We start from the raw sequence: 15736 nt of genomic DNA on the forward strand, positions 1-15736 counted from the left end.
GTGGCATTTTACCATTAATTCGACTAGCATTAATGTAAGTTGCCTTCATTTTTACATTCCTTTGGGATCTGGGGAAAGTGGTAAGAGTGATACACATGTGCTCAGACTTTCATGTTAAACCAGAATCTTGAAACTAAGAAGTTTATGAAGGTTTCAAACTGTTGGTTCTGCCAGGAAATTTTATTTGTGTTATTTTAGAAGAGACGGGGTTTCTCCATGTTGGCCAGGCTGGTCTCGAGCTTCTGGCCTCAAGTCATCTGCCGAGCTCAGCCTCCCAAAGTGCTAGTGCTGGGATTACAGGCGTGAGCCACTGCACCCAGCCCTAGGAAATTTTAAATGTAAACTACAGGTGAAGGAACAAAAATCTAGAAATCATGTATAATTAATTTATGCATAAAGATCATAAAATAAGCTGAAATTACAAAATAAAAGCATCTAGACTGTTTAGTGCTGCTCTGAATTCCCACTCATTAAACTGCTGTTGATTGTTTTAAAAGACAGGAGTATTATATAAGGAAGAAGAAATCCACTCTGAGAAGAAAGTAGAGACAATCTGAAGATGTTGTTGTGGACTTTGTCAGAATTTGCTTTCATCTATCCTTTTAGGTATAACAGACCTCAGAGGAAGTCCACCTTGGAACCACCTTCTTAAACAACACATATCCAGAAGGCAGAATCTTGGCTACTCTTGTAAGTATATAACAATGGACAAGTCACTTCTTTACTCTTCTTGCCTCCAAACTGAACAAGTTGGATTAGATAATTTCTATGATCCCTTCTAGTTCTAAAATCACAGAGTATTAAGAGTTTTTCTTGTAATATCTAAGCAAAAAATTTTATACAACTTACCAGTAGTTGGAAGTTCTATTTTATTGCAATGGTCCTGATTGCAGCAATATGTTGTTGTCACAGACCCAGTTTTTGAAGAGGGTGCACATACAAATGGCCTATCTCGAGGAATTAAGTCAGTTTCAGCTATACACATGGTGTTGTGTATAACTTTGTCTGTGGTCTCTGTGACAGAGACAAAGCAGAGCCCATCTGTCACACAAGTAAAATTGTCTTTTGTACAGAGGTGGCAGAAACACTGTAATGCTGGAAAAGAGAAAGATTCTATTAGAAAAAAACTCAAAGTTAACAGTTTGAAATTATCGAATATTCACTCTAATAATACATTCTTGATCTTATCACAAAATTTATATGCACTGTTCAAAAAACAACTATTTGTTGCTCTTAGAAATTTCAAATTCTATTAAGAACCACATACATGTAGAAGCCTGAAATGTAGTAACACTTAAACCCAGGTTTCTTCCTAAAGTTTTTTGCTTCCAAGTACAGAAAAATTTTGTTACATGCAATTTCATCAAAGCAAGGCAAGCATTTGCCTTCCCATTAGAAACAAAGTACATTTAAATTTGTAAGGTTATACTTTTTTTTTTAAGCCAGCCCCAAACTAAGCATTCACATACTCCTCCTTTGAGGGGCAATGTGTGAAAACACTACCATCCATTAACTGTAGGCTAATGCCATTTCAGTTGGTTTCTGGGTAATGGAGTAACAGAAACAGATTTGTACTGAGCCAGACACTCTCTATTGTCCTTGGTGCAAACCCTAAAAAAGTCATGTATATTCTGGCCAGAACTGGGGCATTCTCTTGTGAAGTCAGGCAGACTACAACAGTAAGAATATATAAATGCTCCAAGCACATAGGCAGCCTAACTACAGAAGCCACTGGTGGCAAAAAACTAGCTTCATACCCACTTATATCTACTTGATCTTTATGGCTTAACCCCAGGAGTGACCTCTGTAGGGAAGCCTTCTAAACATCACTAACACCTTCCCATACATCCAGATACACACATCTTCAACCATGCTCTCTGATGAAATGCAAAAACACACACTGCTTACCAGAATTGCTAGTTTTGTTTTTCTCTCTCCTATGAAACTGTAAACTCCATGAGGCCAGATACCTGTATTAGTCATTTCTGTGTATCTGCCATCTAACACCATGCCTGATACACAGCAGCATCCAAAAAATACTTGTTGAATCACAATCATAGAATGGGTACATAATTTCACCATGGTCTCATGAAATTGCAAAGCAAAGACAGTCTTAAAACCAAACGTTCCAATTACTTGTTGGCAAGAGAGAAAAAAAAAAAGGAGTCTCGGTATGTGGAATGGCCATCTATGAGGAGAGCAGGGAGGTCCACCGTAACTAGAAAAGGAGTGGCTAGGTAGACAGAGGCAGGACAGAGAAAGCTAACTTCCCGAACAGCTAACTTGCTGTACAAGAAAGGGTTAATTCAGCAGGACTGAGTTTCTCAGAGCCTGCACATTCCCAAGAAAGACCTATCTTTAAAACTAGCTTTGGCTGGCTTCTGGTAGAGGAGCTCTAAACTTTTGGAATATTCTCCCTGACAAGAATATTTCTATATGCCTGAGGCCTTGGGTCACATGGTACCAATTTTGCCAGATAGCTTATTCTAACAATGTTACAGTGAACACCTATTACTGCTGGGGGCCGGGTGGGGGATGTCTGAGGGGCTGAAGCCTGTCACTCAGGTGCTGCAAGCCTAAGTGACTGACCAACAATAAAAACCCTGGACACCAAGGCTCAAGTGAGCTTCCCTGGTTCACAACTTCGTGCATGTTGTCACATGTTTTTGAGACAATTAAGGCCATCTATGCTATTCTACTGGAATGGGACACCTGGAAACGTGTGCCTGATTTCTCCTAGACTTCACTCCGGGAGCCTTTTCCTTTTGTTGATGTTAATCTGTCTGGTTTTGCTGTAATAAACTATAACCACGACTATAACAGCTTTTCTGAGTCCTGTGAGTCCTTCTAGCAAATCAAGTCTGAGGGTGGCCCTGGAGACTCCCAACTCATGTGCTAAACTCAAATTCAGGAATGTCAGGTTCTCCTAAAGTAGTTGTTTCTTGGTTGTTGCTTAATTCACACACTTGTCTATTATCTTTACAGACCAGTAAAGTTTTACCTTAATCATTATTAAAAATGCTTTATTCATAAACAGGTTAGACATTTGCTTCTTAAGTATGAAAGAAACCGAAGAAAATTACAAGAGACACAATCATAATATATTTTAAAACTGCTAAAAGAGATAGTAATTATTCATGACAATGTGTGATGGTGATGGCTATCTGGGTATAATTTCCTAAGGAGGAATTCTGAACCAAGAATTCATGGACTGGCTTCAAAGGTACATGAATTCCATAAAACTATAAGCCTAATGTTATATGTATTCGCATTTTCACGGAAAAGCTTTCAAAATAACTCACAAAGGAGTCTGTGACCCACAAAGCATTAAGCTATCATCATAGGAGACTGTCATAATTCTCTCCTAAATCCTCTTTACTCATGATTAGTCATTCAACCCACGTTTTCTAAGCATTACTTTTATCAGTTCCTCTACCAAAAGCTTAGTATACAAAGATTAATTAACTAATGGTCACGGCCCTTGAAGAGCTTCAACAACAAGTGAAGCAGAACACTGTAATACAATGTGGCAACCACTATACATAAAAAATACTGCCATGAATACTCTCCCAGTTCTCGGATCACCAGGGCTCCCCTATGTTTATGAAATAAGGGCTAAACACCTGGCCTAACAAGACTTGTAGTTTGGGGTTCCAATTTACTTCTCACATGACAAATGCTATCTAGGGCCACACACCTCTCACCATTATCATAATCATGTCTTTCATGACCTTGGTCTTTACATATACCACCTCTCTGTCTAGTTTAAACTTATCTTCTTATCTGACTCATCCTTTAAGACCCTATTCCAATAGGATCTTTTCCATGATGTGCTCTAAACCTCACCCTTACCTTCACAATAATTGGTAGCTCCTTTCAATATGTTCCTTTGCATACCTTTAGGACAGTGAAAATCAATCTATTTACAGTTTGCTGTTAAAGTGTCTTTCATTGCCTTAGGAAGGGCCAAACTTGTTTTGTTTTTCACATCTCTGCTGGTTCCTTAGATAGTGATCAGAAAAATATTTGCTAAAACAGTGTTTCTGAAATATATTGGGAGATAAAAGGATGTATATGTTGTATACAAGTTTTAAACAAATATTTTCATTTCAAAGATAATACAAAAATAAGGATAAACATTCAAGATCATGAGTAGCCACTATCTAAACACGGGCACTAGGCTTTCACTGCTGCTTCTTCAGCTGTGTGAAGATCTCCTTCAGCCAAATGTCCTTGTGGCACACTACACACAGCGTAAGTTTCATGGTCATTCTAAAAGAAAGAGTAAAAAATAAAAGGAACTCAAATCATCAGAGCATATGGCAATACAGGCATGGCATGCATATTCAAAAGCCAATAGCCTAACAGCCAATATCATATGTGCACTTTATTATATGCAAGTGTTCTATGGGTCCTATATGTGTAGTAAAATCTGCAAATATTTGTTAGCAGTAAATGTAATTGTAAATGCAATGATGTTTTTCCATTCTCATTTCCAGCAATAACTGGTTTAGAAAATCATTTAATGAAGATTTTAATAATGTCATAATATTAACTATATCTTCCAATAAATAAAACAGCTGACATTTCTGTAAAACTTATAAGCCTATATTTGAGGAATGCTTGCTGGCAAGTGTTTTGATTAGGTACGATGTCTCATTCTGAACATACCCATAAAGCTTTGAAGTCATTAATACTCTCCTGCATAATATTACTGATGAGAAGAGGCACTGCTCACAGCTTTTATTATCACTGAAGTTAAAATACAGAAACAGATTTAAAATGGAATTAGACCTAAAGTTACTTTTTTCTACTGTGAAACCTAAACATCATCTGTCACACTGAATAACTGTATTCATTTGAATTTTGTTTTTTTGATAGTTGCCTTTGTATTTAATTTGCAGATTTGGTTTATAGTGGTGCATGAGCCAAGAACATAAGGGTTTTATATCTAGTTTCACGTCTACAGAATTTAAGTAACATTATGAAAAATACATATCAAAAATACATTCTGTACTTCTTTCAAGGGGGTCATTACATTACAGTAAACTTGAAAAAGTCAGTGCTAAAGGGTTTCTCTTAACTACTTTTTCAGTAAGAAGAAGAGGTCACTAGACAAATAAAAACATCTAGATAACACAAAGCTTAACTGGGCAAAGATTTCTCCCTCCAGGGAATTAAAAAATTCTATTTCTCCACTTGAAATCAGTCTTGTTTGACTACAGACTGCTGTTACATGATACGGCAAAATCATTTAGGGAAAAACTAAAACGGGAATTTAAACTTTTCCATGAACATATGGGTTTTAATTGACATTTTCTTAACAATTTCAAATTTATTTTATTAATAGAGAGATTTGGCCCCTGGTTACCCACCCCTTTTATTCAACTAGGTTTTTAATTTTTAAATGCACATACAGGGCAAAATTTCAATCTAAAAAAGGGATACAATGACATCTCCTTCCCATTAGCCCAAAGCCCAAGTTCTCCTTAATCCACAACTCCAGCCCATCACTTTAACTCTTTCATTTGATTCTGCAATTATTTACTAAGCATCTCTATATGCCAGGTACAGTCTGGGCTATGAGGTTTAGGGATAAATAAGACAAGGTATTTGCACTTGAGTAGTTCACTAGGGTGGAAGAGAAAGGCATTAAACAGATAATTAAAATCCTGAGTCCTAAGGAGAATGATCAAAGTGTTTCTACTCTGCTGAGGTAGAAGAGATTATCAAGAAAAGCTTCGGCAGCATTCAAGTCAGAACTTGGAGAATATGTATAATTTGCTAGATAGATGAAGGTGAGAAAGCTTTCCTGACTGGGTTTTCTTTCTCAATGGCAGGATTTCATCCTTAGAGGATACCAAGCATACCAAGTAAGATGATCAAATTTAAATTGTTCAAGAGGCTAACCACCATGTTTCATTTCACCAGGAAAACGAACATAATACCTTTCTGACCTATTTCATCACATGACTGAGCTAATCAAATGAGATACTGTACATTAACACATTTGGAAACTAACATTAATGATTATATAAACACACAGAATCATCCCATATGATAAATGGCATTGTTCCAATGTGATTTTTATTTGTAGGCCACCAAAGGTAAACTTCTTCCCAAAAGTAGTGACAAAATTCCGCTGTAGAATACCAGACTAACAGAACCACATGAAACTTTGAATATCATCTAGGTAATTCAGTTCTGTCATTTTATTAATGAAGAAACCAAAACTTAAGAAAACTAAAATGATTAAAAAAAAAAAAAGAAAGAAAGAAAACCAAAATGATTTATACCAATATTCTATCCAGATTACAAGGTGGATGTGAATTCCCACGATATTATCATCACCACCCCACAAGTAAAATCTATGCAACTATTTGCTGTATCGCTATCCACATGCTAAGTAACTCTAAACTTTAGACTCCCAGGTGGACCTGATTTGGTTTAGACTTCTACAGTTGACTCCTCCACTTGATAACAAAAATAAGAACCAAATCCCCTGTTACATACCTTTCTACTACACTGTCCAACTTTGTTTCCATGCCCCAATCTCTAATAGTAGGCACAGTTTTCTTAGTTTTGAGATGCACACTTCTCTAAGCTTTACATTTCTAAAATCTGGATACAATTTACAATCAAAGTAAAAATACTGAAAGGTTAAGACATGATGAGTTGCCATAACCTATGTATGTGCAAACTTGGCTATACAAAGAAGGTATTACGAGTTGCATATCCCTCATGGAAAATGCTCAGGACCAAAAGTGTTTTGGATTTGGGATTTTTTTTCAGATTTTGGAATATCTGCATTGAGACATCTTGGGAATGGGACCAAGTCTAAATATAAAATTCACTCATGTTTCATATATGCTTTACATATATAGCCTGAAGGTAATTTAATATTTTAAATAATTTTGAGCATGAAACAAAGTTTGTGTTAAAGTACTTACGTGTAGAATTTTCCACTTGTGGCAGAATTTCGGATTAGGGTGTTTGACTTGTATTCGTTTCACCATTACTTTAATTATTTGCCTTGGTAGCTCCCTTGCAACTAGACTTTAACTTAGGTTGAACAAGGATTTCAGTATGATTCGGCACTAAAACGAAAAGCTACTATGTACACAGAAAATTATATCAGACCCATGCCAGGAAATACAATTACTAGCAGTGAAATTTCCAAACATTGCAGAATAAATCAGAATTTTCAAAGTTTGCAGATGTTAGTATGTGACATTTGGTACATCAAAGGAAGTGACATGAGGAAAAAGAGACAACAGGACCCTTCGGATTATTATCCACAGAATTATAGTATCAGGTTAACAGCTCTCAGGTTAACATCCCAAGCTGAGATCTTGGCTGTTGGTCCCAATATAAAGGATTTCCTTGGTTGCCTCATTTCAGTATGTCTCGAGGCCACACATGGAAGTACTATTACTTCTACCTAATGCCAGGGATACCCAGGGTTAATTCACAAGCCCGTATGTCTTGCTAGAAAAGCTGAGAGATAGACAGCTGTACATAGTACTAATATATGGAACAAACATTTCTATCACCCTTGTTAAAGAAATAAAAATTAGCATCAGAAACCTTGTCTTCCCGGGCTTAGTGTGTCATCATCTATACAACCTACCCATACTCTTTTTATGCATATGCTTGAAAACTCTTTCCTTTTTCAACCCTTGTTATTGGCCTTTTCCATTCTTCCATCATACATCTTCCTTCAATTCAGAAATCGACTGAAATCTCTCTTTGAAATTCACTAGCAATGCCCTTCTGGTCAAATTCAATAGTGTTTTCAAAATGTTTCAGGATATGAGACAGAATGCCACTCTTTATTAGTTTATAGGACACTACACTTCCCAACATACTTTGCACTTGGCCTTTTACCTGTGCTCCAAGCTTGTATTTTAACTGCATGCAGGGAACACTCTGCTTGACTTACTTATCTATACAAAGTCAAGCTGAGTGTTTAAAATCCAGTCTTTTCACCACTCTGACTTTGCTGGTGATGACCCTTATTTTCCTCACCCTGCCCATTACAGCACAACTATACTTTTCTTTGCAGTGAGAGTATTTCCAAATATTACAAACATGTACCAACAGGCAAATAAATGGCATTGTTTTTTGATAAATTGGTTTTTGATAAAAGACCTAACATGCACAATGTCCTTTATTCAGTTTGTTTCTCCACAGCTGAAAGCAGATCACACCACTGCTGGCAAAGGTGAAGGCAAAAGTTAGAAGTTATTTAAAAAATCCTTTCAGGGACTAGTGTCAGCCCTTTTTATCATCCAACCTATTCCTCTACCCCAGTTCTTCTGAGTAATCTGCCTTCCCTCTTTTCTCCATTCTCAACACCATGCCCCTTTTTCAAGGAGATGTGTCCTCTCTTCTTCCTCATCCACCTCTGAAGTAAAGCATACTATATAGTCTCCTCTTTCTTGTATTAAATATGTTACTTATTTCTGTATACGTGGCTAAAACCCTGACATCCAGCTCCCTCCAGCCTACTATCCTAGGTTTTGTTCCTCAAAATACTCAGTTATTTTCAATTCAACCCTCTTGGGCTACCCTGCAGCAGTAATATCAAAGTGAGCTTGTCAAAACAGATGACACCATATAATGTACACAAAATTTTCCTCTAGTCCAGGTAATATTTCACCCCTGAATTTAGGGCATCAGAATAAACATCTTTTTTCCAGATAAATTCCATTACTTCTGTCACTTTTTTTAATTTTTATTTTTTTGAGATAGAGTTTTGCTCTTGTTGTCCCAGCTGCAGTGCAATGGTGGAATCTCAGCTCACTGCAACCTCTACCTCCCAAGTTCAAACAATTCTCCTGCCTCAGTATCTGGAGTAGCTGGGATTACAGGTGCATGCCACCATGCCCAGCTAATTTTTTGTACTTTTAATAGAGACGGGGTTTCTCCATGTTGGTCAGGCTGGTCTCAAACTCCCGACCTCAGGTGATCTGCCTGCCTCTGCCTCCCAAAGTGCTGGGATTACAGGCGTGAGCCACCGTGCCCATCCTACTTCTGCTACTTTTAAAGAACTTAAGATGTTTCGTTTATCATTTAACCCACATCACATCTTAAAAGAACAAGGCACTCCCAAATTCACAAGCACTTGTTTTTCCACATTATCTTCATTTTCCAGTCTCCTAGTCTCTGTGGAATTAGCCAATATAATGTTAACTGATATCAGAGAAAACACACTAAGAATAGGCTGCACAAATGGCAAGATGGGATTTAACAGGGCAACTAATACAAACGCTTTGATTTAGATTCGAAATAAATCACCCAAGTACAGCATAAAGATCTGCTTAGAGGATCTGAGGAGTTTAACAACACATTTTAAAAGAAGCAGAGCCTTTAAAAAGTATCTTTTAATCCATTAATTCTACTCAGAGTTTGGTCTAAGGACACAATAGGTGAGAGCAAAAATCTAAGCTCACAGATGCTCATTATAGTATTTTATGACTGAAAACAACCTATGTGAATGACAATACAATGACAGAATGAATCCCGATACAATCATAAATGGAAGAATATAGCCATTAAAACTGGCATTTTAGAAGCATGTTTAAGGACAAGGAAATGGTCCTACTACTAAATGGCAGGAAGTAAAGTTGTATAGTGTGATTACAATTACAGTCCTGTCAAGTGACCTTGTTTTTGTTCCACTTTAATGAGTTAAGGGGATATTTTAATATACAGAGCAGATGTGTGTACTTTACCTTACCCCAGGCCCTGAAAAGAAATGGAGAAACTTCTACGTCTAATGGTAAGTGCTAAAACAATAACCAAATTTCTTATTTCCTCTCCATCTCAGCATGCTTTTACACAGTTTCTTTTTAGATTTTAATTTGACTAGTGGGTAGGCATTACAAGGATATGGTAGTTAAGTTGATGGAACTCAGAGACAAAAAGACTTAAGTTCAAATCCTATCTTTGCTAGTCAGGCACTGGGTAATCCTGAGGAAATCACTTAACTTATTTGAACCTAAATTTCTTCAGCTTCCTAAATTTATAACATACTAACAGTACCATCTCAGAAGGTTTGAGAGTTAATGAGATAGCATAAATATAATACTCAGGACAGTGTCCAGTACATAATAAAATGCTCAAAAATTAGTTTATGCACTTTTTCAACAAGTATTTCTTTAGCCAGTCCCTGCTCTAGATGCTAGACAGAGAATCAGAGCTAATGTTGAGATGGCTCTAGGAGGCAATACTGACACAGAACACAATAAAAACCACATGCACATAAAACAGCAAATGTTCATGGTATGCATCATCTCTTTCTCCTTCATAAATATTCATACAGTTTTTAACACTATGACTGAACAGACCTGGCTCAAGAACTTCACTGTAGCAGCATTAGGCACATACAGAAAGTATATTTTCAGTTCCAAACCAAATTAACAGTGTAGGGACATATCCAGTGTGTTTATGTAATATCTCTAACTAATAAATAAGTTAATATCTAATTAGCCATAAAATATTCATGCTGGAAGGAATATAAACAGAAATATAAGATCCCATACCCTTTACAGATGAAGAAACAGAAATGTCCTAACACTTACTTCAACATAATCTAGATTTATTCCAAAAGCACACAAAGGAAAGAAAGGATTACTTGATAATCCGGTGATTTCCACCCCTACTTCCCACAACCCCCAATGTAGGACAAAATGAAAAATTCAACCTTTCCCTTTGGAAAGCATGAGTGGCTGTAGGAGACACTGGCTTGGCTGCAATAAGGTGTAATGATGAACGTAAATCAAAGTGGCAATCATCCTGAGCTAGAGGAACGACGAACAAAACAGAACTGTGGTAGAGAAGGAACTGTGGTAAGAGAAGGAAGTGGTTACCACTCCCAGCTGCCACTGACTCAGGGCAGAGGAGAGCAATCCTGGCCAGCAAACAGCAAAAGATCTGTTGGAGCCATAGTTGAAGAAATGAACTGATGGTGCTGTGCAGTTAGTAATTTTAGAAGCAGAAAGCAGGGCCTGAACACCTTTTCTCAGAACAGAACAGTGTATGTAACCTGTGTAGGAAGAAAGAAAAAACCTTTAGGAGGACAGAGATAATTAGGATATCTCTGACCTCAAGTTCAAAATGTAGAGAACATGCCACTGATAAATGATGATGCAAAGTGCACGGATCAGAGGACACAGAAGGGAGATTTCTCCGAAAGACGACAACTAAACTAAGACTTAAGGAAAGCTAGTGAAGAAAGGAAAGTCATTTCAGGGAGAGGATACACAAAAACATCGTACAGAGATGCCAAAGTAAAAGTTTGAGCCAGGCATGGTGGCACACGCCTGTAGTCCCAGGCTACTTGGAAGGCTGAGGTAGGAGGATCACTTGAACCCCAGGAATTTGAGGCTGCAGTGGGCCGAGATCAGGCCACAGCACTCCAGCTTGGGCAACAGAGTGAGATCCTGTCTCAGAAAAAAAAAAAAAAGGAGTAAGGGAGTTTGGCAGTTTAGGTGATGTAAACAAAAACCAAAAAAACTGATAAAATTTAACAGCTGTTCATGATTTTTAAAAATCTTCGTAAACTGATAAAATTCAACAGCTCTTCATGATCTTTAAAAATCTTAGTAAACAGTAGAACTGTTTAAAAAAATTCTGAAATAATCAGATTAAGGAAAAGGCATAAAGCAGGCATTACACTTGTTGCATGACTGTCAGTTTCCCCCTGAAATCACAATAAGAAAAGGATATCTATCACTCCTCCTCAACCTTGTATTAGAGGTCTGAGTGTAATAAGTCAGAAATGAACAAAAGGAAGATAGACTGGAAAGAAACAGAACTATCATTACTTGCAGATGACAACTGTGTACATAGAAAATCCAAAAGTGTCCTACACATCAACTATTAGAATCAATTAGTAAATCTAGCACGGTCACCAATATAAGGTTACTCACTATACAAAAATAAAATAAAATAATCATTCTTAAACCAGTAGCAAATAGAAAATATATTTTAAAAATCTAAAAACTAGGAATAAACCTAACAAAAGACAGGTAAGACCTCTGCATGGAAAGCTTAAAAAATATTACTTATTGATAGAAATTACAAAGGAGATAAAATAAAATTTAAAAATGTATTTATAAATGGAGAAAAATGACAAGTTCCTAACTGGAAGATTCAACACTGTAAAGAGGTCAATATTCCATAAAGTGATCTGTCGATTCAATAAAATCAAATCAGAATCCCCACAGGGTTTTTATTCAGTAGGAAGTGACAAGTTGATTCTAAAATTCATATGGAAAAACAACATCCCAGGATAACCAAAGCAATCTTTGGAAAGCCTACATTACTAGATATTAAGACTCCTAATATTATAATAATTAAGACAGTATGGTAATGGCACAAGGACAAATAGGCAAACAGAACAGAGATTCCAGAGAAACAGACCCTCACATGTACACAACCTCTTGATTTATGATGAAGGTGATACTACTGTACACTGGAAGAAAGAAGGTATTAACAATAAATTGTTCTGAGTCAACTGGATATGCATATTTTAAAAATAATAAAGATCTCATACCGTAATAACCAACTCTCGATGGACTATAAGGTAAAACAAACAACATTTGGGTCAGAAAGAGTAAGCAAACAGGATTCACAAGGCACTTAACCTTAAAGAAAAAAACTGAAGGCCAGGTACAGTGGCTGATGCCTGTAATCCCAGCACTTTGGGAGGCTGAGGCAGGTGGATCACCTGAGGTCAGGAGTTCAAGACCAGCCTGGCCAACATGGCAAAACCCCATCTCTACAAAAAATACAAAAATTAGTCAGACATGGTAGTGGGCACCTGTAATCCCAGCTACACAGAAGGCTGAGCCCAGAGAATTGTTTGAACCCAGGAAGGCGGAGGTTGCAGTGAGCCAAGATCATACCATTGCACTCCAGCCTGGGTGACAGAGTGAGACTCTGGCTCAAAAAAAAAAAAAAAAAAGAAAAGAAAAGAAAAGAAATTGAACCTATACTACTGTAAATACATTAAAGTTTATCAGAAAGATATCATTCTCTTTGGTCATTTTTCTATCCATGGTGCTCTTTATAGATATTAATTTTTCTATTCATGTTGTCCTTCTAAAATATTTATGTTTTTAAATAATAATGCATTTGCAAAGACTACAGATCAATTTTTTTTCCTTAACTTTTTTCTATATTCCTGTTACTTAGTTGCTCTTTCTCTAGCTTGATTTTCAAATTTCTGGCTCTCAAATTTTCCATTGGGTACCACTTTAGCAAAAGTCCCACTACTTTTGGCATGTAGAGCTCTTGTCCATTTAGATGGTTTATAATTGTAACTCTAACTTCTACTTTAAGGGATCATTGAGAAGAGTAATCTTAAATTTTCAAGTGGACCTATTATTTTGGCTTTAAAAAACTCGACTTCTGTCAGGACATGGTGGCTCATGCCTGTAATCCTAGCACTTTGGGAAGCTGAGGCAGATGGACCCCTTGAGTCCATCTATTTGGAGTTTGAGACCAGCTGGGCAACATGGTGAAACCCCATCTCTACAGAAAAATACAAAAGATTAGCCAAGTGTGATGGCGGGTATCTGTAGTCCTAGCTACTTGTGTGGCTGAGGTATGTGGATCACTTAAGCCTCGGAGGCAGAGGTGAGCAGAGATCATGCCACTGCACTCCAACCTGGGTAAAAGAGAAAGACTCTGTCTCAAAAAGACAACAAAAAAATATGTTGATTTCAAATTTGAGTGTTATGAACCTCCACATCATCGATTTCTTGGAAAACTCCAGAAGTATTCTGAAAGAATGCTATTTGTGATTACAAATTGGAATATGTTAAATTTTTAGGTTATATCTTATTTTCTTCATCTATAAACAATGATTTTATGAATTTCTTCTTGAATTTTTAATAGTTTTGGTCTTTTATATTTTAAAGCTCTTTTATTAGTTGCACAAAGGTTAATGACATGTCTTATGGAATAGTACATTTTATCAATGTAAAATACACCTTTCTTCCCTTTAATGAAGTTTATCTTCTCAGGTATTAATCTTACCATATCTACCTTTACATTGTCAGATTCACCTTTTCCTTTTCCGTTATTTTCAACTTTCTGCTGTCATTTTAAGTACTCTCGGGAAAAAAAAAAAAAAAGATAGATTTGCAGGCCCGTGTGTGTACTAATCCAATCTAAGAATTCATTTCAAACAGGGGAACTTAACCCCTCAGCATCCATGGACTTACAGCTACCAGGTAATTTTACCAACTTTTTTTTAGGTTTTATTTTTATCAAGGTTACATATGTACAGAGTTTATGGTGCCAAACAGTTCTACAAAGCTGGGCATGGTGCCTCACGCCTGTAATCCAAACACTTTGGGAAGTAAATGTGGGAGGATTGTTTAAGCCCAGGAGTTTGAGACCAGCCTGAACAAGATGACAAAACCCTGCCTCAACGAAAAATACCTACAAAAATTAGCTGGGTATGGTGGTGCATGCCTGTAGTCTCAGCCACTCAGGAGGATTGCTTAAGCCCAAAATATGGAGCCTTCAGTAAGCCACTGTATCACAACACTCCAGCCTGGGCAACAGAACAAGACCCTGACTCAAAAAAAAAAAAAAAAAAGTTCTACAACACTGTTACCATAAAAAAGTAGCAGCTCCAACATTCAACTCTTTCCATTTCCTGTTCCAGAAGCAAACACATTCTACTCTAATGAATTCTCTTGGTATCAGCTTTATATTACTCCTATCCCTATGCAAAACAAAAACTTACTGAACCTAGCCACAAGAGAGATGCACTGTTAGAAATTTTGGAGACTGGGTGAACTACATAAGCTTTAATGTTCTTGCCTCCCCTCATCTGAAATGTTCATTTCCTTTTGTCAAACAAAATGCCAAAGTAAGCAGTTAAATTCTGGTTGCAGTCTCCCAGAACACAGCTGAATTAAACCAAGCAAGGACAGAAAAGCCAGCCAAAATGAAGGAGCTTTTGTATTTTTTCTATAATATTCATATTTTTATAATATTTCTAGCCATTAAATTTTTGGACTCCCTTGGGGTATAAAGATACACATCTAATGTTGACTGAACTCCTTTCAGGGGAATGTTTGCCCTTTGAGACTAAACTATGTGTATATGAAAACTTAAGCTTGAGATGTGCTGTAACCAAGCTAATAAGGTTTTCAGACCTCAAAATCTACATGCCAGGACTTGGCATTAGGAATATGGGTTTCCAATTGCTGGTAACATTGATACGAGCATCTTGTCTACTGAAGAAAGCCTCTAGTGGTGGGTTGGTAACTAAAAGATAAGGATCTGCCAGGCTCAGAGGCATAAGGGTCTTGATGTTATTTATCCCTTGGAAAACGGAAGACACAACACAGAAGACTATCTCGCAGAATTATGAAATCTATCTACAAGCCAGTAATTACTAGGCTCTACGTAATAGTTCAGAATGGTTCACAAGTGATTATACCCATTTCTTCCATGAGACTTTCCTTTTTCCCACTTAGAGAGATTACACTAAATCAGATGGAAGCACCCAATTGCTTAGCGCAACTACACTATTTCCCTAGGGACACACCATCTGTTTGCAATGCACAGCTAATTCTGAGCCTGCTGGTCATTGCAGAGTTTCCCTTAAGGATTCTGTCTAATGCCTAAAATCCCTTAAAATTCCTCCCCCCTTTCCCTTCTCCCACGGTATGGCAAGAGCAGGCTGGATCCTACAAAACTTAAATGA

At 37.0% G+C, this 15736-nt stretch overlaps 1 protein-coding gene across 6 annotated transcripts in view; it reads right to left on the bottom strand.

Moving 5' to 3' along the window:
• The window catches only part of TGFBR1 (transforming growth factor beta receptor 1), a 50835-nt gene that overhangs the window by 22968 nt on the left and 12131 nt on the right, over positions 1 to 15736 (bottom strand). For 3 of the 6 annotated variants that reach the window (XM_017527818.2, XM_017527812.2, XM_017527814.2), the window contains exon 2: positions 850 to 1095. In XM_017527818.2, coding sequence (XP_017383307.1) covers positions 850 to 985 — 136 coding nt within the window. In that variant the 5' untranslated portion in view covers positions 986 to 1095. The other 3 variants (XM_017527815.2, XM_037738234.1, XM_017527816.2) reach the window with 3 other exon arrangements.

The sequence above is a fragment of the Cebus imitator genome, unplaced genomic scaffold (assembly GCF_001604975.1).
Source record: "Cebus imitator isolate Cc_AM_T3 unplaced genomic scaffold, Cebus_imitator-1.0 Scaffold51, whole genome shotgun sequence".
NCBI classification, from domain to species: domain Eukaryota; kingdom Metazoa; phylum Chordata; class Mammalia; order Primates; family Cebidae; genus Cebus; species Cebus imitator.